The sequence below is a fragment of the Caenorhabditis elegans genome, chromosome X (genome assembly GCF_000002985.6).
Source record: "Caenorhabditis elegans chromosome X".
Lineage (NCBI taxonomy): Eukaryota > Metazoa > Nematoda > Chromadorea > Rhabditida > Rhabditidae > Caenorhabditis > Caenorhabditis elegans.
In genome coordinates, this window is record NC_003284.9 from 10,396,456 (window position 1) to 10,420,387 (window position 23,932).

General features: G+C 36.1%; 5 protein-coding genes and 4 non-coding genes across 12 annotated transcripts; 5 read left to right on the forward strand and 4 right to left on the reverse strand.

The window, feature by feature from the left end:
* Positions 1–786: 786 nt before the first annotated feature.
* Positions 787–6,121, forward strand: pkn-1 (protein kinase C). 4 transcript variants are annotated; one of them, NM_001373470.2, is made up of 10 exons: positions 787–1,419; positions 1,678–1,970; positions 2,020–2,942; positions 3,015–3,234; positions 3,286–3,387; positions 3,663–3,805; positions 4,022–4,793; positions 4,845–5,038; positions 5,090–5,236; positions 5,334–6,121. In NM_001373470.2, exons 1-10 carry the CDS (start codon positions 941–943, stop codon positions 5,472–5,474), a joined length of 3,414 nt encoding a protein of 1,137 aa, NP_001360642.1. In that variant the 5' UTR covers positions 787–940; the 3' UTR covers positions 5,475–6,121. The 4 variants fall into 4 exon arrangements, with proteins under 4 accessions (NP_001360642.1, NP_001360641.1, NP_001257102.1 ...); NM_001373472.2 differs by having other exon boundaries at positions 787–1,062; NM_001270173.5 differs by having other exon boundaries at positions 788–1,062; positions 3,663–3,787.
* gur-3 (Gustatory receptor family protein 3) lies at positions 6,067–9,848 on the reverse strand. The gene is made up of 12 exons (NM_077342.6): positions 9,691–9,848; positions 9,574–9,635; positions 8,984–9,106; positions 8,733–8,863; positions 7,825–7,885; positions 7,642–7,765; positions 7,509–7,594; positions 7,163–7,462; positions 7,018–7,116; positions 6,509–6,583; positions 6,368–6,463; positions 6,067–6,315 (listed from the first exon to the last, which is right to left on the reverse strand). Exons 1-12 carry the CDS (start codon positions 9,758–9,760, stop codon positions 6,199–6,201), a joined length of 1,344 nt encoding a protein of 447 aa, NP_509743.2. The 5' UTR covers positions 9,761–9,848; the 3' UTR covers positions 6,067–6,198.
* On the forward strand, positions 6,968–7,198 carry ZC504.16. Its single transcript, NR_071967.1, has one exon. It is a non-coding gene; the product is annotated as an Unclassified non-coding RNA ZC504.16 (non-coding RNA).
* Positions 9,849–10,694: 846 nt separating the features above from the next.
* Positions 10,695–13,913, forward strand: ZC504.1 (BPTI/Kunitz inhibitor domain-containing protein; the record flags this gene model as incomplete). The annotated part of the gene is made up of 9 exons (NM_001375111.2): positions 10,695–10,773; positions 10,818–10,970; positions 11,014–11,104; positions 11,498–11,730; positions 11,779–11,928; positions 11,977–12,220; positions 12,455–12,870; positions 12,921–13,058; positions 13,195–13,913. The coding sequence occupies 9 exons, from the start codon at positions 10,695–10,697 to the stop codon at positions 13,317–13,319; spliced, it is 1,629 nt and encodes a 542-aa protein (NP_001362150.1). The 3' UTR covers positions 13,320–13,913.
* Positions 11,659–11,807, reverse strand: ZC504.14. The gene has a single exon (NR_071968.1). It is a non-coding gene; the product is annotated as an Unclassified non-coding RNA ZC504.14 (non-coding RNA).
* Positions 13,914–14,363: 450 nt separating the features above from the next.
* On the forward strand, positions 14,364–14,435 carry ZC504.15. Its single transcript, NR_071969.1, has one exon. It is a non-coding gene; the product is annotated as an Unclassified non-coding RNA ZC504.15 (non-coding RNA).
* Positions 14,364–14,435, reverse strand: ZC504.11. Its single transcript, NR_071970.1, has one exon. It is a non-coding gene; the product is annotated as an Unclassified non-coding RNA ZC504.11 (non-coding RNA).
* A 1,834-nt stretch (positions 14,436–16,269) lies between these two features.
* Positions 16,270–20,206, forward strand: acr-8 (AcetylCholine Receptor). The gene is made up of 12 exons (NM_001375112.3): positions 16,270–16,423; positions 16,474–16,628; positions 17,340–17,494; positions 17,772–17,835; positions 18,128–18,265; positions 18,333–18,421; positions 18,471–18,634; positions 18,834–18,977; positions 19,024–19,102; positions 19,148–19,272; positions 19,332–19,657; positions 19,990–20,206. The coding sequence occupies exons 1-12, from the start codon at positions 16,387–16,389 to the stop codon at positions 20,134–20,136; spliced, it is 1,623 nt and encodes a 540-aa protein (NP_001361818.1). The 5' UTR covers positions 16,270–16,386; the 3' UTR covers positions 20,137–20,206.
* On the reverse strand, positions 20,176–23,310 carry cdk-11.2 (Cyclin-dependent kinase 11.2). The gene is made up of 8 exons (NM_077345.7): positions 23,198–23,310; positions 23,037–23,145; positions 22,716–22,955; positions 22,435–22,665; positions 21,936–22,057; positions 20,954–21,888; positions 20,835–20,900; positions 20,176–20,747 (listed from the first exon to the last, which is right to left on the reverse strand). Exons 1-8 carry the CDS (start codon positions 23,294–23,296, stop codon positions 20,543–20,545), a joined length of 2,007 nt encoding a protein of 668 aa, NP_509746.2. The 5' UTR covers positions 23,297–23,310; the 3' UTR covers positions 20,176–20,542.
* Positions 23,311–23,932: the final 622 nt, after the last annotated feature.

The following is a 23,932-nucleotide window of genomic DNA, read 5'->3' on the forward strand; positions in this document are numbered from 1 at the left end:
AATTCCAAAACGAAACCAGCCACCTGTTCCCTGTGCTAGAGAACGTGTCCCAAATGTTCGAGAAAAACATGAACCACGCTGACAGATGTTTTTGTTACAAATATATTATATTTTGTTCTTAATTCGAAATATTTCCTAGTCGTGCTCCCGTTTCGTTTTTCTGTCATCCAAGCATATTAGTATACACAAAAGTTTGCAAATATGTGTTCCTTGCCTGTCCTCCTCTCACTTCCCACTCGTAACTACCATCGATCGCTCTCTCCCTTCACTGTATTTGTGTTAGCGAGCACACTCATTTGCTCGTCTCCCCTTCTCGTCCGTCCACCAGCACCCCCCCCCCCAAGTATCACAAGGGAAGGCTATCTCCTCTATATATTTTGTTCTCCATTTTCCTCTGTATTCTTCTAGTCTCGTGTTGGCGCCAAAAACCCTACGGCGTCACACAAACACTGACAAATACCACACACTATTCTTGGTACAAGCCATTCTGAGGCCTATTGGCAGCTTAAGCTCGTTTTCCATGCCCCGCATCGGATCCCCTTGGGATCTGTCGCATCAAGGGCATCCACCAATCATCCTGCTTGTTGGGGGAATCTGGTGCTCTGTTGCTGTCAAAACTGACAGAAAAGGAATTATGCACCAACAAAGAGCATGTACAATTGTGGTTTTAGACGTTTTTTTCACTTGGTTTTTTGATTTTGTATTTTGTGACTTGATTCTCATCACAGTTCTTTCTTATTCCCTTTGTACTTGAATCCAATTCTTGTTCATAATTTCATAATTTCAGGGTACCTGCTTGCCATCAACTTGGACTAACGTGATCGGTGCAAAACGTGCTCAATCGCTTTTGAATCAATATCTAGCAAATCTACTCACCAACAACTGAACGTTTCCATCCTTTTGTTGTTTACGTCCCTCTTTGGACGCCAAAGAAAGAACTATGGACTACCATTCCAACGGGAATGGAATCAATGGGATGAATGGTTCAAGTCGTCATTCGGCGGATGGACCGTCCACTCCAACTCACTCTGGAAATGGTCATAGTAACGGAGAAGGAAATAGGTACGCTTTGAGTGCTCATCGTAACGTTGTTAAGCCGTTAGGTTCAAACTTTGGAGCCAGTGGCTCTGCAACAACTTCCACCCCAAAATCAGTTATCTCCTCGCTAACCTCTGCATGTAACAACTCGCCTGTCTTATCATTCACTCGTGGTGTGCTTCGTGCTAGTCGTAAAAAGATTCGCCCATTGTTTTCTACATTTTCCACCTCGTCAAATACTGGATACTACCGTTTCGAAAGCCCTTCGTCAAGTTTGAACGCCTACTATCCTCAAGAATCGTTCAATGGACCAATCCTCAAAATGATCACATGCACAGAGTCACCACCGAGAAGTCTGGATGTTTTGAAACGCTCGAAAAGGTTTTGCTTTTTGCTTTTTGGGTGTGGATGTCTGATAATTTTCAAACTACGGCATGATTCTTTCCCTCTGTAACAGCTTGAACTTTTTCACCGCACCTCTGTTTTTGGAGCTGAAATTTTGTAGTCTCATGCATGCCACCGCCTTTTTTAATGCTCTCACTACTTTCAAAAAACTAACATTCGAACTTTATTTGAAGGAAAAAACTGAATGTCTGTACAACTCTTGTTATTAAAATTTTTGTAAAATATCATTTTCAGCACTTATTGGGAGACAGCTCCTGCTGAAATGGTTGAATTGGCAGATAAGTACAACTTCACTATCAACGAAGGTAGCAGCATCCAGCAAGAAGCTCTTGAACTTCGATCTGTGATTCGGAAGGATTTGACCAAAAAACTGAAGATCAAGAGTGGATATAGTCGTATCAAGCTGATCACTTCGGATCGTCGTCAAAGCGAATTTCTTCGTTATGAATTGTCTGATTTAAACGAGCAAATTGCGGATCTTCAGGAAGATCTTCAGGCGTTGGAGATGTACAACAGTGGAGCTTTTGGTAAGACATGCAGCAAATAAAACATTTCGTTTCAAAATTTATCTTTCAGATGAGGATGTGATGTATTTGGATAACCTTGAGGATTGTGATGTGGAGAATGGACCACCAAGTAAGCTTGTTATTCTCCAGCTTGAATTGGAAAAAGAGTTGAAAGTGAAACGAGGACTTGAGCAATTTTTGCGTGGAGCTCCAGACAAGTCAAAAGTGCATGGTGACTCACAGAGTCTTCTTGACGATAGTCGCGCCAAGATTGCAATGCTCCGTATGCAAATTGAACGTCTTTCACAAGAAGCACCAGCGGTTGAAGGAGAGCCAAAAACTAAAGTTGAGCTTGCCATCGATGATCTCATCATTCGTTTTCACAAGGAGAAGCTCATCATGGATGGTTCCCGAAACATGATCCGTATTCTCCGCTCAAAAAGGAAGCCAGATAGCAAAGCTGTCGATGAGGCCATGAACAGCTATGTTATTGCTTCGGAGAAAGCCGATCTCATCAAGTTGGCCTTGCTGAAGTATGCATCCAGTCTTCCACTTGAACACGATCACAGAAAATATCTTATTGGAGAGATTAACAGTGGACTCATCCCAAAACCACCTTCTCTCAGCCAGGATCGTAACAGTCCATCCAGCGAAGATGGTGGAAACGGAACTTCTACATCTCGCCGTTGCAGTTTCATGCCATATTCTCTGCAAATCAGTGGATGTCTTGAAGTCACTATCAACGGCTGCGCTGGTATTCTCAGCGAGGTCTTCGAGCGGAAAATCCGCAAAGATGTTCCCGGAGTTCCTGGTTTCATTTCAGTCTACGGAATGGATGCGTCTGGAAAGAAGAAGAAATCTGCAAGAGGTCCAAACAGTTCAGAGGAAGTCTTCTGTGTTCTTCGTATTGACAATCGTTTCATTGGAGCTACAGAGTTGAGAAAGATTGTTGATCGTAATTGGGATCAGAAGTTTGATGTTGATTTGGATCGTGTAAGTTCACAGATAGTGAAATTGAAATACATATCAATAGTACATACCTGAGTAAAAATTAAATTCTTTCAGTCTCGCGAACTTCAAATTGAACTCTTCTACCACGATGACCGTTCCATGTGTGGATTTGCTGCAGTTAAGCTGTCTAATCTTATTGAGACGTCGTCCAAGGTTGGAATTATTGTACCTGTTGAGCCACAAGGAAACATTTTTGTTCAATTCAAATACATGAACCCAGTGGTGAGCCGCAAGCCAAAACTCGAACGTCAGAGACGTTTGTTCCGCGTGAAAGGTGATTGAATAGCATTGCATAATGTCCTATGTCAACTATAATCTTTTTCAGAATCGAATGATGGAGCCCGTCAGAAACTTGGCGTCTTCGCGTTCTCGCGTCTCATCAAGAACAGAGGAAATGAGCCAAGCGAGAAGTTTGCTGCTTTCACTGGTATGTCATCACCAAGAGTTCACATTCCCTTTTTGCATAGGCTCAGTCATGCATGAAGCAGTGACTTGCTGATTTTAGATTTACTTGTATAAATAGATATTTACGGAGCTTAAAAAGCGCAGTTTTTTAAAATAAGCCACTATAGTTGTTATTATTTTCATGACTAAATTTGAAATGGATGATCTCCCTATTAAAAATTTCATCAGAAAGTGATTTCATTTTACATTTTTTGTTTTTTACCTTGTAACAATTTCAACAACAATGTCGAATTCCAGGATTTACTCCAATGCCTTCATCTTCATCTCAACATCAACCCGGCACATCATCTTCTGGCCCATCAACATCCTCGTCAATTGCTTCTACTCCTACACCATCCACGTCGAACTCGCTCTTCGACAAGGTCAGTAACCACTTGCCTGTGAGTAATTTTGGTTTTCTAATCGTGTTTGTACAACGTGCCCATAACCAGCTATCGTTTATATTATGTCAGTGAAAATTTATTCTATAGCCTTTATGATAATTTCGCTTGTTTTCGATTTGTGAACTGTGTTTTCTTCTTGAAGTGGTTTTTGGAGTGTTGTGCTAACATTCTTGAAATGTCATGTGAATTTCTCTCAATTATTAAAACTTGCAGAGCTTCAACCCAAGAAAGTCAGCCAAGAAGCGTGAGGCCAGAGAAGCAGCTGCAGTGGCGCCAATGACTGCTGCCGTTGCAGCAGTCAATCTCAACGCTCCTTCAACCTCCAATTCTATGCAGCCATCAACTCAAGAACGTAACCTGGTTGTTGATGAGTTCCCAACCGACCGTTCTGGTCCAAGTCAAGCACCGCCTGTGCCAGCCGTTCGCCACATTGATTTCTTCGCCAGCAGCGATGGTGCGCCGCTGACTGTTGAACAATTCAGATTGATCAGTGTTCTTGGACGTGGACACTTCGGAAAGGTCATCTTGTCACAACACAATCCAACTTCCAACTACTACGCCCTCAAGGTACTGAAGAAGGGAGACATTCTTGGAAGAGACGAGGTTGAGTCTCTGATGGTTGAGAAGCGTATCTTTGAAGTATCATCCCGAGCACGTCATCCATTCCTTGTGAATCTCAACGGCTGCTTCCAAACCAACGAGCACGTGTTCTTCTGCATGGAATACAGTATGGGTGGTGACTTAATGCGTCACATTCACGATGACGTGTTTGATGAAGTTCGTGGATGTTTCTATGCTGCATGTGTCGTTCTTGGACTGGACTTTTTGCACAAGCACAACATCATCTACCGTGACATCAAGTTGGACAATCTCCTCTTGGACAGAGAAGGATATGTCAAAATTGCCGATTTTGGTCTATGTAAAGAGAACATGGGACCATTTGACAAGACTAGCACTTTTTGTGGAACTCCAGAGTTTCTTGCTCGTAAGTTTATAATTTATCCATTGAAAAATGTTAATGAATGTTCTTTTTCAGCTGAAGTCTTGTCTGATTCTTCATACACTCGTGCGATTGACTGGTGGGGACTCGGAGTTCTTATTTTCGAAATGCTTGTAGGAGAGCCACCATTCAGTGGAGATGACGAAGAAGAGATATTTGACTCGATTATCTCCGAAGACGTTCGCTATCCAAGATATTTGTCTGTTGAGTCGATTGCCATTATGAGAAGAGTGAGTTATAAACGAGCATGATGTCATTGAATTACAAATTTATTGTTTCAGCTCCTTCGCAAGGTGCCTGAAAAACGTCTTGGATACGGAGAGCGAGACGCTGAAGATATCAAGATTCAACGATTCTTCCGTCACATCTCATGGGAATGGGACAAATTGCTGAATCGTGAGATTCGTCCACCATTCCAACCACAAATTGTCAGTTTTTGTTAAATGTTCAAATAATTTACTATTCTCTTTCCTGTTCTCAACATACAGTTTCGCAATTGAGTCATTGTTATAATTCAATTTTCAGCGCAACCCAGAAGACGTGTCTAACTTTGACCTGGAATTCACCCAAGAGAAAGCTCGTTTTTCTGCTGCTTCGAGCACTCGTCCAATCACTGAAGCCGATCAGCGTTTGTTCAACAATTTCGACTTCTCCATTGTTCCATAAGTATCATAATTTGTCACCGGTTTTCTATTGATCAACTTGTACCATGGGATTTATTTCATTTCTTGTTTCTACTTGTCAAGGTCTTGTTTTTTAAACTGTCAACTAGTATTGTCAAAAATTTTGATTTCGCTTTCTATTTTAGTTTTTTCTCCGTATTTTTCAATTTCGTATTCTCGTTTAACGATTTCTCCTGTCTGATAGTTGTAATTTCTTGTGAACTGCTCTGTGATCAGACTCCAACTCAATCTTCCCAAAATGTGTTTCTTTTTACTATTTGCTAGAATATTTCAAAAAATATTCTTTCATCTGCATTGGTTTTTTTAATTCAACGTCATCGTGTTTTGTCATTAAGTAGTTTACCCCGTCTCTATTTCCGCTTTGTAATCCTCAAAAATTAACACATTCTGTTAAATTTCCACCAAATTATTGTATTGTAACTTTTTGTAGACCGCTTGACGAGTGCGCTTATTCTTTTTTTTGTCTTTTTAGTCCAACAGACTTCCCATTTTACATCCATTTAGCCCCTCTTTTCAGCCATTGGTATATACTGGCCACTTTTTATTTGTGTTTTGTAAGAAAAAAAGAAAAAAGAAAATGACTTTCTTTCTTGTATTTAGGAGACATGAATAAACAATTTGTCAAATACATTGCGTAGTTACAAATGAACATATTGGAAACTAATTGAAGTTGGCTCAATATGGGGAAAATGTTAAGACAATTTTATTTACACAGGTGGTTGGACAATGAGCACACGAGATTGATTATTGCATTCTCCGGCTCGCTCCTTTTCAGCATCAAACTGTACCAAAATAAGAAAATATGTGAAAATTGCAGAGAACAACTGAAATATTTTAAATATCAACTAAAAACCAGCTGCACGCCTTTAAACGTACACTGATCATAATTTTGCGATTCATCATGAAGAAATTCCCGGCGGTGAGAGTAAGCTTTGTAGCATGCATTTGAAACGAAAGAAAACTCATTTGAGACTGAAAGTAGAATTGATCGATTTTTTTTTGAGATAACGAACACACCAAAACTAGAAGATCACGTTCCTCACATAGAGTTTCGTGATACATTTTGAAAGAAGCGGTTAGAAGTTTGTCGCCCTGTAATTATTAATTTTTATTTGTACAACTTAATGTTTGGATATCAATTTTGAATTACTGCGTTTGCGAACATAAAATATCAGCGACAATTAGCAGAAATATTGTCGCTGAAGAATAGTGTTTGAAAACCTATTTATTTTAAATTTCTGATCGTAATTGTGAAACTGTCATAAATAAATTGAGTTTACGTATTGTGGGATTTATATGCATGCAATCACGGTTAAATGATAATTCCACCGCGACTTTATCCACGTACACATTTCTTGTTCACAAATATGCTTGCATTATATTTAATTTATGTTGTTTTTTAATTTTTGTTCAGCTAACATCAAAAGTTGAAGAAATACAAAAACTTTACTAACTCAATTTTCTCAGTTCTGCTCTAACTATATCTATGTATTTAAACAAACATATACATACTTATAAGTACTAACCTCTTCAGCAATCATAAAAGCTGGAATCGAGAAAAGCATCAATGCTAACATAGTATTAGTGAGCCATATTGCCACAGAAAAAGTTTCCGCCATATCAGCCTAAATGATGATATGAAACAATGGTATTGCTGCTCATTTTCACTACCTGAATTCCATTTCGAAAAGCAATGTAGCCCAACAGACAGGTCAGCGGAATACAACAGCCGTAGGTATAAAACAGTGAAAATGAGAAATTCTGTTCTATATACAGCTTAGCATTGGAAATTTCTTGGTAATGAATTTGAACATCGTGAATTTGTTGTAAAGATTGTTCTGGTAGTGGGCATTCTTCTTTTTCTTTAGGCACCATTTCTTCTATTAGTTGTCCTATCGAAAATTGGAGTATTCTACATAGTTGAAAAAATAATATTGCGACTAATGAAATGCAACTGGAAGCGATGAAAATCTTAATTTTGAAAATTTTTGGCAAGCATAAAGAATATCAACCGTACCACGTATCCTTCAAGAATCACAAAGTAGATTTTTCTGTTAATCAGATCAGGAGTGTCAGGGAGATCAAGATATCTCATTTTTGTAGCTGGAAATTTTTCGAATGGTTTCGAATTAGTCATACTTTTTTGTTACCAATTTGTACAAAGGATAATGCAGCTGCAAACGAAAAACTGATTGATATAAATAACTTATTCAGCTTGAAATGATGACTGTCATGTTCTTCATTTCTATTCCTACCCAACCCTTGATCTAACACCTGTAAGTCAAGCCCTGTTGGTCTTGTGATCTACCTCAACCGTGTCTAATTTCACTCACGTGGTACATTTTCTCTCTTTGCTTTTGCAACTTTAGCAAAAGGAATCCGGCAGCAAGACCACTGAAATTTAAATATGAGAATAACACAAAGCGCATATCATTTAAAATAAATTTGTGATGTTAGCTTTGTGATTGGTTTCCAATAAACCTTAATTTCCATGAAACTAAAGTCTTATTCAAAAAATTAGAAACTAGTTCGTTTTTAGGAAATTGAGACTGTCTAGTAATGCAAGTCAATTAAACAAGTCATATACGAGATAAAACAATAAATTAATAAAATAGACTACAGAAACGTTCAAACAATAATTTTCCATCAATATTTTTTTTTGGTTTATAATTTATGAAAATTGATTTACCTTCTAATAGTATTGCGTGCCATACGAATTCCCGGAAATGTTTTCGTGGAATACTATTAGACTGTAAGAGACTACAATACTAAGTTTTGATGGTTTGTTCCAAATTGGAAGTAACTTGTTTTTATTAAGGTATATTCAACTTGTGTGTGACACTTTTTGAAACCTCGAATTGGCATCTAGAAAATACCTAATTCGACGATTTTTTTGTGACTTAGTAAGGAATCCTCAAAAATGAATGAAGAATATCATTAAATGTTCATATCATTAAAAATATTGTTTAGAGATTGCAATTCTTATGGGTACACCATACTAATAGGAAACACATATCTTTAAAAAATTGTTCGATCTTGATATCAAACGACCACTTCCATAACATTTCAAAATTTTTTAAATATAATTATCTCCCGAAATACAAATACTTTTGAGCAAACTAGACAATCTTATGCCCGCGAATCAAAAACCATGTATTCTTTGTGCGATTTTCATGTATCGTTATATTTGTTTGTTCATGTTTGAGTTTAATAACCAACTTAACGCTGCGCAAAACACAACCTGAACATTAGCAAAGCATGACACAACGTGAGCACAAACGTCGGGTTTAGCACATGAAAAGCAGCATCTTTTTCCTCATTTGTTGCCGATTTTTGTTTGATTTGTGAAATGCGTCGAATTGTGGCCGCTGTCTGGAAAAATTTGAAAATGTTCCACTTGCTGGGCTAAACTTTTATAAACATCTCGTATTACACACACGCAGAGAAAGTACAATCTTGTTTAATCGAAGATCAGGACATAATGTAGCTTACCAATATGGCTAGAGTGAGATAATTGTAGATTGTCAATGGCCACTTAAACATTGTATTCCGAGCGCTACTGTGAGTGTGATTAAGTCCCAACACCATCATATAGGAGTACAGAGGCCCCAAAACCTGAACATATACAATTTGTTCTTGAATAAGCGTTTGTTACCGTTTTTTTCTGCAATCTTCATTAGAACTGAACAATATAAAAATTGCAAAATGGCTAGAAATACTTGATGCTACAAATACATTTTGCTGCTTCCACTATTCGTTCGGAAATATGAAAAATATTTGAAACTAAAAATAAATCTAGGCACACCGTGCGTGCAGTCTCAAATATACCTGCACCCACAAAAATGTAGGGCTATTATGGTTTTCATATTATTACCCTTTGATGAAAATGTGTCGCTTCAGTCAAAATTTCACAACTTAACACACTTTGTCTCCTCTTATTTTCTTTTATGTTCAATTATTCAAAACAACACGTATTGTTGATACATTTAGAATTTTTACTTATTTAATCATTCCAAAAAACTGTTTTTAGTTATTCGAAATCTCAGTAATTTTTAGAGTCGAACCATCACTGTATCATTTACCTGATCACAGTAAGTATTACTCATGTCAATTGATATTTTCTGTTCCGCATCTGTCGTTGTTCCTATAAACAATGTTGAAAAATAAAAGGCTGCACAGGTTCATTCCAGTGAACTTACTGAATGACGATCTCGAGCTCCTTGGTGACGTCCATTTGAACTCCAACGTATTCGACGCTGTTATCGTCATTTTAAGTAAAAGTTTCAGAGATGGTTTTAGAGAATCTATTTTGGAAGAGTTTAAAGCGTGGTTGGATAGCAGGAAAACGTGACTGACTAACACGGACTGACAAAAAGTTGTTAGTCTCCTGGCAGAAGCAAAATGCGCGGCAAAGAGTATTCTATTACACTAAATGCTTGCTAGGACCACGCTTTACATGACTCATGTAATTACGCAAAGTATTTTCATATTTTTGAAGGGAAGTGAAAATTTTAATAATTGAAGGCAAAAACATTACAATAGTTGAAGATTGCTTCTCGCCAATAAGGATCTCGTCTTCTGAATCCATTTGTCCTGTGAAAAGTGTAAGAATGCTCATATTGATTAAAACGTGAAAGTGTTGTCATTCGGAGCTACAAATTTCAAATTGAGGTTCTGCCAAATGTTCTACTTCAAGCAAATTAATGATAAAAAAACACTTTTCTGGATTAAATGCTGCCCTTTTATTTTATTTTTTCTGTATTTCCGAAAACAAAATAATACTAACATTGAATTTGAAAATGTGTAATTTTTTAACTGAATTGTTTTACAATCGAACAAATACATTTTTTATTTAATATTACAAAATTTACATATATATTCATTTTTTGCGTCCTTACACGAATTTTTTCAATGACACTATATTTTGAAAAAGCTTCTCTCCGAAACAACTTGCTACAATCTTCACGGCATTTTCATATTTGTACACCGTGCGTTTTCGTTAATGTAAAAGTCTAAGGTCTCTATTATAAATAAGATTTGTAAAAGTATTCACCCCATTCTCTTGGCTGCCGCCTTTTCTTTATTTGAGCATTCTCACCCCTCCTCCTCATAGTGTCATAGCACTTGACTGCTCCTTGTACCATCATCGTGATATTAAACAAGTGATCATTTCTGATTTTGGTTTTTTAAATCTAAAGCACTCATGAAGTTTTGTATTTACATTTTGATACTTTTTCTACTTTGGCAAACTTGTTTTTCAGAACGATATGGATCTTCTTCAGGTAAGACTTTTTTTATAACATGTATTTAATTCAATTCTCGTTAGATTTCTGTATTGATGGTACAATTGCTGAAAAGTCAAAAGATGGCGTCATTAAATGGTGTGAAGACACAAATGATTGTAGTGGAGGTTGGAAGTGTGTTCCATCAGGCCAATATCATTTCTCAAAACAAGTGAATTACTGCTGCCAAATGAGGGGTTCTCAAAATGAAAATTTAGTAGGTGCATTTTCAAATTTCAGAGTCCATATGCTCAATGCCTCCAAACCCAGGATATGGTGATTGTTTTGAAGAGCCAAGGACCATGTTTTATTTTGATTCACTGGATTTGAAGTGAGTTGCACTTTTCATTTATTTGTAGTTTTTAAATGCAGAGCATATCAAAATTGTATGCCAAAAGAGTAAGACTGCAAGAAACAAAGTGTAATCGCAATATAATAATTACTTCGAGGTTGAAAGTTATTGTCAAACATTCTGACAATAATTAGCTCTGTACTTTCGTTATTTTTTCAATAAAAATCAGCATACATGTATCAAAATCTTTCAAACTAAAACTAGCAGTTGTTACATATTATAGTAGCATATCTATGCTCTTCAAATTTGAAAACTGTTTTGGCAGCATAAAATGATATGTATCATACCGGTTAATTTTACATGAACAATTGACTTTTGAAAACGTTGTTAAATGTTTCCGCATTTCACAATCTTCAAGTAAAACATTTTTAGGTGCAAAAAGTTCAAAGTCATTAATTGTTTTGGTAAAAACCAGAACCAATTTGAAACATATGAGCTTTGCACTCGATTTTGCCAATCTACCGCTTGCCTCGCAGGTCAATCTCTTTTACTTGCAAGAGACAGTTCACCGGTAAATTGCAAAGATATGGAATGTCCTACTGGATATCGTTGCGTCTATGACAAACTTTTCAATCGTCATGTCTGCTGTGGTCATTCTCCCACGGGTAGGTCATCCAATACGTACTCGACTTCCGTATTCTTGAACTTGTCAGGTGTTTGCCCAATTGGAACTGTCTCATTCTCACACGTCCGATCAAATCAACCAATGAGATGTAATCCGTCCGCTTACAGTGATGTATGTCCAGCGGATTACGTTTGTACAACTCAAGGATTACACAGTTTCTGTTGCTCTCCGCACGATGGTAATGATGGGAAAACTACTCGAAATTACAATTCAGTTTAATTTTCAGCAATATGCCCAGCAGGCCAACAGCCATACGTGCATATAGTTTCAAAAAATAGTATGAAATGCAATCCATTGGAAACGTCATCATGCCCAAAGACCTACTATTGCTCACCCGCGGTTCCCGGTGCGCATTGGGGATTCTGTTGTAGTGTCCATATTGAAGCATCATGCCCTGTAGAAACAGAACCCTACCTCGATTTTTTAAGTAAAATACCAGTAAGGTGTACAGTTGGTGTGACACAATGCAAGTAAGTGAGAAAAAGCATTCGAGAATACTTTATAGTTACACATTTTACTGGTAGTAGTGTTGCAAATTTTTCATTTATTTAAAATAATCATAATTGAAAACGAGAGGATTTTGCAAAAAAGTTTACTAGTGGTTAACTGTGTTTAGGTTGCATTTAAAAACATTTTTTATCCATTTAACACAAAACTTAGCCATTTGTAAAAAAACTTGGCCAATTTCAGTAAATTTTTTGCAGTATTGGTTATTCATGTCAAAGTTCTCAATCAGGATCTCTAATTGGATTTTGTTGTACAATTCCAAAAATCAATTACCGTCCTCCATCTCGATCTACCGTAAGCCCGGAGGATTCCCCTATTTCCGGTGATCATCACTTTCTCATCCACAATGAAGGAATAATTGGCCCATCAATAAAGACTCGTACGTCACACGATGTGTTTTACTCGTTGCAACCTTTGTCAAAGTTTCCAAGTGCAGGTCATCAAAAACCTAGCAAGACATTTCAAAAAGTGACAAAGTCAACTTCCACATATGGTGTTGTCTCAAATTACAAACCAGCGTTGTGCCCACCAAGAGCAACGTCGGTATTCTATGCGAACACTCAAATTAATGTTGAATGCACTCCGGCGGAGGGATATAGTTTTGAATGTCCGGGTACATATAAAAGTTAAAGCAATGACGTTTTTCATTTCACAATGTTTCAGATGGAGCGACTTGTGTCGGAGCTTATATGGATCTTGCTGGAAGAAAAGTATGTTGCGAAATGCCGAAAACCACACCGATGCCAACGTTTGTATACTTTGTCACTTCAATACCAAGAATGGTTCGATATAAAACAACAGGTATGTGCAAAAATTAAAAAAAAAAATTTTCTTTCTAAATGTAAAAACGATGAAAGTTGATTTCTCTCGTTTGGAATTCGGTAATTTTGAACGAAGTATATGTTTTATTTGTTGATTTCCGGAATTTATATTTCAGATCATTTCTGCCCATATGCCATTCGTCACTTACAATGCCATCCATCCGGCTCAACTTGTCCAATGGGATATTTTTGTCAATATTTGTTTGAAATTTCTTCATTTTCTTGCTGCTCGTTGTACTAAATTATTGGACGAGGTGGTCCCATTCCCACTAAGTAATCCCGCTTCTACTGCTTTCTCTAATTGTTTCCAGTTCACTGATTTGACAATGTTTTTGAGTCAGAGTGTATGGGTTTGCAAAATTCGGGAGTAGTTTGGAGTAAGGAAAAGAGGATTATCTCAATTCTATGCTTCGTGCTCACGCCTTACATCCTCTTGAAACTGCTCTTCGGACATTTTGAAGATTTAACTGTTTTTTGTTAAGTTTGATCTCATTAACGGAAATTATTTGTTTTTCCTTCTTTTATAAGTAACACACTTTTTTGATAAGATTTTTGTAAAGAAGTGAAATACTATAAATACAAAACTTCAAATACCTATATTCAATACGTTACATCATAAACCTAAAGCACTCTGTCTCAGAAATGTTACAGATTGATGCATTCATTATGAAAGTACAGTTGGCAAAATTTGACTGTTTTAATTTTGATACAATAACCATATTCAAACCGGGTATCCTTGTCAGTCTCTACGATTACTTCAAATCTCAGTGTGAATTTTTTCAATTAAAATCACATATTGTTCAATATCGTAAATGATTTTTGGTAATAAAGTAGTAACAATTGTTGTCTTGGGCATTATTCATATTATTTAATAAGCAGTTATTGTAATAATCGAGATCACAGAGTTCATTTTGTGTCGGCTAACTTACATTACAATTGTAAAATATTAATTAAGTTGACAACAGAAAAATGATTGATCGTCTCTAATTGATTGTAACACAAAGCACCAAGAACCACACTGAACGAAATTGCAACTTTCACTTCCGCCCACCCTTGACATTTTTCACACGCATTTCAAACATGCTCATCAAAACTGGATGTGACAGCTCTCAAAAGTCCACGGAAAATCAATAGATTCACTTTCCTTCCAACTCATCCATCACTTGGTGTCCTCTCAATCGGCTCGACTATCTCTTTATCAGTGTCTATATCACAAGTCGAATTAAAGAGATAGAGATGGAGGAAGAATATGTTCATGTGTATGGGCCACAAATTTCTATGTCTCTGTGTGTGTTTTTGTTGTGAGACAGAGAGACAAAAAGGTGGAGGTACGGGTCCACAATGAACAATAGGTGCCGGCAGCTCAGCACTCAATTGAGAATCCCAGCAGAAGAGTCCCCTCCGGAGCTGCGGTCCGATCGACGACGAGGCGCCGAGACAGCACATTACAATCATCCTCTCCCCCCACCACCACCTTCCACTCCCACCGTGCCCGTCATTATGCTTGCTACTCTCTCATTCACACTTTCCCATCTAAACAATTTTAATTTTTTCTTTCACGCGCTAGGATCTTTCCATCTCACTACTTTGGTGTGTGATCCCGTTTTTCCCATAATCCTTAACCTCTTCTAGAATGTGTTATGTACGAGTTGAGTAGGCAAGGTATCAGAACGTCATTGACGAAAAATAAATATGTCAAGGCAAAAGTATATTACTGTTCAGAGGTTTACTGAATTCTGTTTACTTGTCGTTTACATGCTTTGAACCAACACCAAAATAAAAACACTAAAAACCAAAGAAAAAGATAAGCTTCTGAGATTTAATAATAGCAAATCTAAAATTCGTTGTATTCTCGGCAAATCGCCGCAAATTATTAACCATCTTTAGCAAATTTAGAAATTCCAAGCGCAAAAGTTGCTAAAACTTAGTAAAAAATTGCTAAAGTTAGACAAAATAGGATATTGTTGGGGATGGCCACAAAAATTTGCACTGAACATTTTTTCAAAGTTGGTTAAAAATTTGCTAAAGTTGGGAAAGAAGTTGCTCAAGTTAGCTTAAAAGTTGCGAGAATATAAAATTGGTTGAAAAGTTGCTAATGTTGGTGTATAAGTTGCGACCTAGCACCACGTGCGTTTTTAATTTTCTTAAAACAATAATTAAAATTTTCAAAATACGGCGTAATTCTATGTTCACATTAAAAAAATTCGGCGACGAATAATATTCAAAAATGACAAAAAATGCAAAGTAGAAAATACTAAATTTAAAAATTATTTTAATAAAATCATTAGAAAACATTCACAGGCTTCGCAGAGTATTTTGCTGTGTTTCTTCAATTTTTGCAACATTCTGATAAATTTTTAAAAGTAAACTCGGAAACAATTTGGATGGTAATTTAACAGTCTAGTGGAGAGGTTTCAATCAAATTTTCAATAGTTTCAACAAATTATTACCGAATGTCGAGCGGTCTAAGATTCAAAAAGATCCTGATTAATTTTTTAGAAAAAAACTAAAGGTGCTACCAAAATTAGAAATTCGAAAAAAAAAATTAAATATGGAACCCTTTCTAATTCCAAGAAAATTTTTCATACACACATTTTTCCTTTTTTAACATCTACCGTACTTCGTGTATTAGCAGTAGTTGTGCTTCTCTGCTATTTAATACGACCTACAACTACTATCAGCATTGCAAACCATTACTTTGAAAATCTTTTATCTCAGTTTATTTTATGATATATTAAATAACTACTAGCCGCAAAATTATAGAAGATATAATAACTAACATTTATCAGTAAATACTTTTGGCAAAAAAAACAAACAACAGAGATAGGAATTGCCAAAACTGAAAAATGAGGTACAATACTGATGGAAAAAATACGGAAGTCAATTTTACGAAACATAAACTTACTGATAGATTACTATTCGACTAAATGTTTTATTAGAAAATTAAACTTTCAATACTAATAAATATCCATCAATTCAATTTTAATTTTAAGTGAATATTTATTTTTTTTGTTCATTAATAGCAGTTCTCTCGTGTTTTCAAAATGATTTTTCCTGGTTACACCGTGTCCTACTTGCTCTTGATTCCATCTCTAACCCTTGACTCTTTTGACGTTGGCTAGAAAGAAAACTGGCAATGTTATCTTAAGAGTGATTAACTCTATCAATCTTTATCTCTCTTCTCACTCCAGCTTCATCAAATCCACCACTACCAAACACTATCTGATAGGAAAAAGTCGATCCCTTGTCGAGTTGACTCTGAAACGCCACTCAACAACTCCTCACCACGCGATGAAACCGACAATACCATGAACTTCGCATTTCTGCTCAGGATTTTTGTATATGGTAAGCGTATGAACCCCGTGTTTAAAAATTTTAATCCACTGAAGATTCAGCTGGACTATTTTTCTATGTCAATCCAAACCGATATGCGGACCAAATGTATGAAGACCTACTTTACTATTACAACAAAAACGTTCGACCAATCAAAAATGCAAGTGAAAGTGTTAAAGTCAAATTTGGATCTTCTCTCATTCGGATCATTGATGTGGTAAGTTTTTTTTTAAAGCAAGAAAATATCCTGATTTTCTTTAAAAACTTGTCATGTTCTAGGTTTCAGCAACAATATAAACCATTTTCTTTTTTGTCGTTCACATTTTCATTGCAAAACATACCGCAACTAATTTTTAAAATTGACCCAAATAAGCTAACATAAAAGCATATAGGAAAAATACGACTACAACATTAGAATCAGCGTTTGTGTGTAGAAACACACCTAAGTTATTATGTCTAAAGACATACGCTTGTGAAAATTTTTTAGATTTTTGAAGTTTAACTCATATTTTTATAGTCTCATATTCATATCTTTTTTATAGCTTCAGTTATATGAAAACTTCATAGATGATGTCTTGTTCTAACAAATCATTACATAATTACAACTCAGCCAACATCGTTTCCGTTATCAGGAACTTCAATGTTTGTGTGAAATCCAAGTAGCAGTTTAAACTTCGGTAAAAAAAACTTCTTCAAGATCTCAAAATAAATTTCGAAGCACAAAGTTTTTGTCCACGTTCTCATTTTTATTGTCTCCGATTACCTACAACCAAACTCGTTCCGTTTTGCGCCCGACATCTCACACTTTGAAAATATAGCTCATCTTACTGAGCCAGTACGACACTAATGAGCTCGTTCGTGTTTATGAGTGTGACAGAAGAGGGGTGGTCTTTAAGAGCAACTATAACCTTCTTTCTCCGTTTTGCAGGACGAGGTAAATCAAGTGCTAACAACAAATCTTTGGTTAGAAATGCAATGGTTTGACTATCGACTGATGTGGGATCCTGGTCGGTGGGGGAAGATCAGGAAACTTCATGTGCCAGTAGATCAAATATGGATTCCAGATATTCTATTATATAACAAGTGAGATACTTTTTGATGGTTATATTAAATTGAACAACAAACGTGTGCAATTGAAACAAATCATACAGATGTTTAATTTAAAGATATGGCAGTCGCTGTAAATTTTTCAAATTTTGTCAATTTAGAAAATAGTGAAGAACAAAAATTTCTATTTGAGCTTTGTGAAAAAGAAAAAAAAATTTAATTGTCGCACATTTTAAATAACATTTTCAGTGATTGTTATGTTAAAAGTATCAAAACAGATTCCGTAAAAATAAACATTTTTGATATATTTCAGTGCTGACGGAGAACCCCATATCACAATTATGAGTGATGCAATAGTTTACTATAACGGATTAGTTGTAAGTTGATTTTTTTTTTTAATTACTTCAAGTTTTCATCCAATCATCAATTTATTTGTAATACGATGTCTCAATCAATTTTTCTCATTTTTGCTCTTGCCCCGCTCAATTCACTTGTTTCGCTGTCAAACTGACCCACTTCCGCTCTTCGATAGAGCAAATGTCGCGATCGAAAATTTATGTTGCGACTTCTCTGCTCGATTACAATTGAGATAGGAAAATGAGAGATGATATGTCGTAATAAAAAAATGTCTTGATATTTTTAATGAATTGGTAAAGTTTTTTGAAACAGGTCTGGAAGCCGCCTTCAATTTATAAAAGCTTTTGCTCAATCGACATTGAATATTTCCCTTATGATACACAAACATGCTGGATGAAATTTGGTGGTTGGACTTACAACGGATTTTTGTTGGACGTCAGGCAACTTCCTGTAAGATAAATTTTTTTATATTTATCTTACAGGACAATTTTTTTGACAATTTTATATTTTTTTATAGACGACGGGATGCGAAGTTGTGAACAAAGCTGACGATGAAGGAGAGTTTCAATTTTTAGGTCGAGGAATGGACCTTAGTGGTTACTACCCGTAAGCTTCAAGTTTGCGCTCATGCGTCTTCAATTTCTTTTTTTTTCAGAAGTTTAGAATGGGATCTGATGGAGTTAAATTCGGCACGTCACGAAAAAATTTATGCCGGATGTTGTGGTCAAGACTTTTACATTGATATCACGTTCAAAATTGAAATTCGACGGAAAACCCTGTTTTATACAATCAATTTAATGATTCCATGCACTATGTTTGGTATGTTTTTCTTAAACACGACAAAAAGTTATTTTGAATGTTCTTCAACAAAAACAAAAATATTGCATTTTTCATGCAAAATGCAAATACGTCTGTTTTTGTGCAAAATTTTCACATCTAATAATTTTTAGGTTCGAATAATATTTCAATGTTTCACACAATCTCTTATTTAGCTGTCTTCTTTCAAAATGTCTTTCAGCTATTCTTACATCCATTGTCTTTTACGTTCCACCAATCGAGCACAAAATGACATTTTCCATTTCTATTCTGGTCACACTTACTGTATTCTACCTCATTCTTATCGATCTCGTTCCACCTACATCACTGGTCATTCCTTTAATTGGTATGTTTCTAAAAACTTCAGTTTATTTAATATAAAACGGTTTCAGGAAAATACTTATTATTCACAATGTTTCTAGTATCTATTTCTATCATGTTGTCTGTTATTTCATTAAATTTTTATAGACGGTGGGTTTTTGAAAAAGTGTTTTTTGAAAAATTTGGAAATTTCAGGGATGGTTCATCATTCCCAATGCCTCACTGGATGAAAGTTGTATTTATACATACTCTTCCACGGTATATTTGTATAAAAACAGCAGAAGAAGATGATGGGAGCGATCGAGGATCGAGTATTTCTGGTATTTTTTTAAAGCATGTTTTGACAAACTAGAGAAAATTGATTAATTCTCTCTCTCAGATATCGGGCCTTTTATGGATTCACGAAGACCATCACCATTTTTCATAACAGTTAATGAACGTCAGTTGAATGGACGGTTATCAGAATTAAAAAAGAAAGGAATGCATCCAGACTTGATCAGAAACATGATTCAAAATGTTGAATTTATTGCCGAATATTTTAATTCTTTGAAAAAAGAAGACAAGGTCTCAGAGGATTGGTCTTATGTTGCAAATGTAATTGACAGAATTTTCCTCATCATTTTTTCTATAATGAACGTTGTCGGAACTTGGGTGATCCTATTGAACTCTCCTGCTCTATTTGATAATCGGACGCCGTTATTCATAGTAAGTTGTTTGATGTTCATTTTTCTTTGTTTTGATACATACATAAATTAATTTTTCAAATATTGATGTTATCAAATTGTTCCTCAATTTTTTAACACTAAGTATTTCCATTTTACCAAAAGATAAAGTTGTATTTTACTTCTTTTGTTTTTGCTGCTAAGAGGTTTGGAAATTTGGAAAGTTTGGAAACTTTGTTCAAAATTATAAAAAAAAAGTGCTAGTCTCAATCAAGAAATTAAATAAAACTTTGTGGGGTAACAATAATCAGAAGATCAAAATCTAAAAACAAATCAGAATAACAGTAATAGTGGTTATTGTAAATTTGTTTCCAGAACTCCGTGGCTCGTCCGTTATCTGGTGATACATTTGAACATTTTATCAATGAGAACTTCACTCAACTTGCCTGGTGGGCCAGCACAATCAAAAATAGCACGACAGACGTAAGCGACAGTGATCTGTGTCCCATCAAATATCAATGAATATGTCTTTCAACTTATTTTTAATGATTTTTACTGATCTTGTTTTTCAATAAACGTTATCTTTATTTTACGTCTAAATTACAATTATTCATACCTTATCACATTTACTACTTTGAAGATATGATACTAGTAAACACAAAAAAGATCATAGTGACTAGTTAAGAAAAGATCAATGACAAAATTGGCAAAAACAATGACAAAAACAATGGATGGTGGAGAAGTGAGAGAGTGATGTACAAAAAATTATGAATATAAAACAAAAATGGAGATTTTAACTGGAGCACTTTTTCTTAAAACTTGGAATCGCCATAAAAAATTTTGGAGAGCTTTCAATAGCCTCAGTATAAAATTCAATTGTCAAAAGACTTTGTATTCTTTTTTTGTAGTCCTTTATTAATCTAAAAATTTAGCCTCTAAGCTGAAATCCACTTGGCTTCAGCTGCTCGGCTTTCACGTTGAACTGACGTAAAAGCGCTGCTCGTTCCGGTTCTTCATCAGCCAACAATGCTTCTAGTCTATTTTTCCTTCGGTTCTCAGGAGGCGCCGCATTCAACTCACTCTTTGCTGGGTACACGGGAAGGTCCTCTGGAGGAACAGCTTTCGGGTGTTCACTGAAATTAGAAAACAAAGTAGAACATATCTATAAATAATGAACTCGTGCTTGGTCTAACTAAAAACACGGTTTAAACTGTACTCACCTGAACCAGTCATGTTGAAGAGCTTCGGATGCAGTCAATCGATTTGCTGGATTCAGACAGAGCATTCTGAAAATAAACATAATAATTTTTTCTAAGACTCGAATATAATTTCAACTAACCCATTCAAAAGATCAAATCCAGTTTCATTCACTAACTTTTCTCCTTTGAAGATTCTCCTCAGCTGACCAGGTTTTACTGGTGGAAACTCAACCATATTCCATACTTTCAGTTCTTTAATGTCCGGCCAAATTTGTTCCGTTGGAGTTCCCATCATTTGAAAAATTTGGTGCACTTGATTAGGCTCACTATCCCCTTGAAACATTGGCTTCATCATAATAAATTCGGCCATGATGCATCCAATAGACCACATGTCGACTGGTGTTGAGTATGTTTTTGGCTCCAAAAGAAGCTCTGGTGACCTGTACCAAAGAGTGACAACAATGGGAGTGAGCTTCATGCGTTTTTCAATGTCTCGTGCCTCTCCGTATTCACGTGCCAGTCCGAAATCGGCGATTTTCAAAATGCCGGAATGAGAAATCAAGAGATTGGAAGTTTTAAGATCACGATGAAGAATCCATAGTTTGTGCATATGCTCAATTCCTGAGAGCAACTGAGACATCAAAGTTTTCTGTTGTCCAGTCTTGAATCGTTGATTTCTCGAGCGCATCTTATCAATCAAGCTTTTCACGTCGTGCTCCACATACTCCATTGCCATATAAACTTCAGTCTTGGTACTTCCAACGAGTATCTCCTTGACGTTCACAATATTTTCATGAGCACCCGCTTTGAGTAGCATATTGATCTCTCGGAGTGCAGTAATTGGGAACCCTTCCTTTTCCTTTTCCATTTTGAATCTTTTCAACGCAACAACTTCATCCGTCCTTGTATTTTTACCACGAAAAACTTCTCCATAAGTACCTTCTGCAATGACATTTAGGATCACATATTCAGAAATATGCTGACATCCTCTCAATCCTGGATAGTACACCGGTAGTTTGGAGACTGCTTCACGATGGCGCTGTTCTCGACGTTTCTTCATTGCGTCTCGGTGCAACTGTAAATAAAATTAATAAAGAATACAATGTTTAAATGTAGTTCTACCTTTTGTTCATTCTCAGTCATAGACTCCCACTGTTCTTTGTCTGGAGTTTTGCCATATTTGTCATCTGGTCCTTTATCTTCGTCGTCTGATAATGTCTCATTCAATGAAACAATTGTGTTTTCTGGAATGAAGAACTAATTTTTAAAATTGTTTAGCGTGTTTTTGGATTTCGAACCAAAGAAGATAATAAATTGCGTGCAAGTTTTACACGCAATAGCCCTGAATTTCAGGTTACTGATGTGTTTAAGCTAATAAACAAAATACAGTCATAAGATTTACTTTACCAAAAACTTTTATAATTGTACTTCGAAAACTATGGCAATGTTTCTTTCTCATAACAACTCACAAAACAGGGTATAACCTAAAACTCAGAGGGTAGTAAAGAGGGCCTAAACGCACTGTGTAACTGAATAAGAATTTAAGATTCAGTCTTCAATTGTGATCTTTTTCAACATTCGTATATTTTTGTTTCTATTATATTTAGGCAAAAAAACAAACCCAAATAATCTGGTGTTAATGGAGTTTTTGGGGTCGCGGGTCTCGATTCTGGGTCACCCTCCGATTTGTAGTCTTTTTCTTCAGGCTCATTTGAAGGTCTCACTGGGCCACAGGCATCATCAAACGTGAAGGTAGACACCTCCTCTTCATCTAGCATTTCTACGGGAGACATCTCAACGTCTTCAACCTCCATGACGGTCTTCTCTTTCTTTTTGTAATTTGGGTCGAGAACTGAAATAAAAACTTAGTTCTTGCAAAAGGCTACAATAAAAACTACTTACTTCTGTCAAAAAGTTTTCCATCATCCGGCAAGTGGTTTGGTGTTTGCGACTTTCTTGAAGACTTTGATCGTAAGCTATCTGGCGATTTTGTCTTAGATTTGGAACTTCGATTGTCACGGTCACGTTCCGAAGATCTGTCACGACGGTTTCTGTCACTATGGTTGTTTCGACGTCGATCCGGCTCATCTCGGCAATAAGTTCGGCTGCCCGCTGGTGATCGCCGATTTCTGTCTCGATGATCTGAAAAATCGCAAATGAACAACAATGAACCAGAAAATAGTTTCATACACCAACTACTGGTTATTACTTTTTTGCACGTACCCCTGGAGTCAACTTTCCTATATCGATCGTCTCTTCTTTCCCTATCGTGATGCCTTTCATGATCACGCTCCTTTTCCTTGTCTCGATATCTTTCCTCTTTTGTTTTATGCTGAAAAATTCAACTAGTGACCATTTTTAACCAATTATTGGAGTATTCTTACAGAATTTCTTGGCTGAATCGAAAAGCGAGTCTCCCTGCTATCATCGTCGCTGTTGCTAATTCTTATTTTTCTTGATCCGTTTGTAGAATAGTTGCTCATTATTACCTGCAAAAGCGAAAATTACACAAAAAAAAATAACAAATAACTTTTAGCACACAAAAATGGTAACAAAAAGAATCAGAAACAAAATATGAATGGGACAATAAACAGTAGAATGAATCAAAACATGTATTTCCGAAAATCAAGCCTCGAGGGAAGTACGCAAACACCGATCGCTGTGTATGCAGACAAACGCGCAATTGGTGCGCGCAGAGAGAAGAAAGAGGGAAGGTGTTGTGAAATAGGTCAAAAATGTAGACTTGCACGGTTATATGTGGTTGTAGGTTTATATACATAAATTGATGAATCTGTTTGTTACATCGCATATTGTAGAAAAGGTGCGCATTCATAAATTTTCCAACAAACTATTTCTGTTTGGTTACCTATTCGTTACCAATCGGTTTAAAATGTACCCAAGTTGTCGAAATAACATGATATAAACTAACTATGTAAAATAAAGCAGTTATTAAATTAATAAAAAAAAACAACTATATCTGGTCGCTGCGACACGGAAAAGCCGTCAAAATTGGAGATTTTAGCTAAAACATTTTTTGAAATTCAAAAACCACAGGCAAAGCGGGTACGGTCCGTTTACGGATCTTGGACCGGGAACGGACCATTAACGGGCGAACTACG

Coding starts and splice junctions, on each gene's coding strand:
- pkn-1 (NM_001373470.2), top strand. CDS start 941: ATGGACTACCATTCCAACGGGAATGGAATCAATGGGATGAATGGTTCA. Junction 1,971..2,019: donor GTACAACAGTGGAGCTTTTG/GTAAGACATGCA, acceptor TTTATCTTTCAG/ATGAGGATGTGATGTATTTG. Junction 3,388..3,662: donor GAAGTTTGCTGCTTTCACTG/GTATGTCATCAC, acceptor GTCGAATTCCAG/GATTTACTCCAATGCCTTCA.
- gur-3 (NM_077342.6), bottom strand. CDS start 9,760: ATGACGATAACAGCGTCGAATACGTTGGAGTTCAAATGGACGTCACCA. Junction 9,636..9,690: donor GAGCTCGAGATCGTCATTCA/GTAAGTTCACTG, acceptor CATTGTTTATAG/GAACAACGACAGATGCGGAA. Junction 7,117..7,162: donor CTTTTCGAAATGGAATTCAG/GTAGTGAAAATG, acceptor ATCATCATTTAG/GCTGATATGGCGGAAACTTT.
- acr-8 (NM_001375112.3), top strand. CDS start 16,387: ATGAACTTCGCATTTCTGCTCAGGATTTTTGTATATG. Junction 18,635..18,833: donor GATTCCATGCACTATGTTTG/GTATGTTTTTCT, acceptor AATGTCTTTCAG/CTATTCTTACATCCATTGTC. Junction 19,103..19,147: donor TCATTAAATTTTTATAGACG/GTGGGTTTTTGA, acceptor TGGAAATTTCAG/GGATGGTTCATCATTCCCAA.
- cdk-11.2 (NM_077345.7), bottom strand. CDS start 23,296: ATGAGCAACTATTCTACAAACGGATCAAGAAAAATAAGAATTAGCAAC. Junction 22,058..22,434: donor ATTAACACCAGATTATTTGG/GTTTGTTTTTTT, acceptor TCTTCATTCCAG/AAAACACAATTGTTTCATTG. Junction 20,901..20,953: donor GGATTTGATCTTTTGAATGG/GTTAGTTGAAAT, acceptor GTTTATTTTCAG/AATGCTCTGTCTGAATCCAG.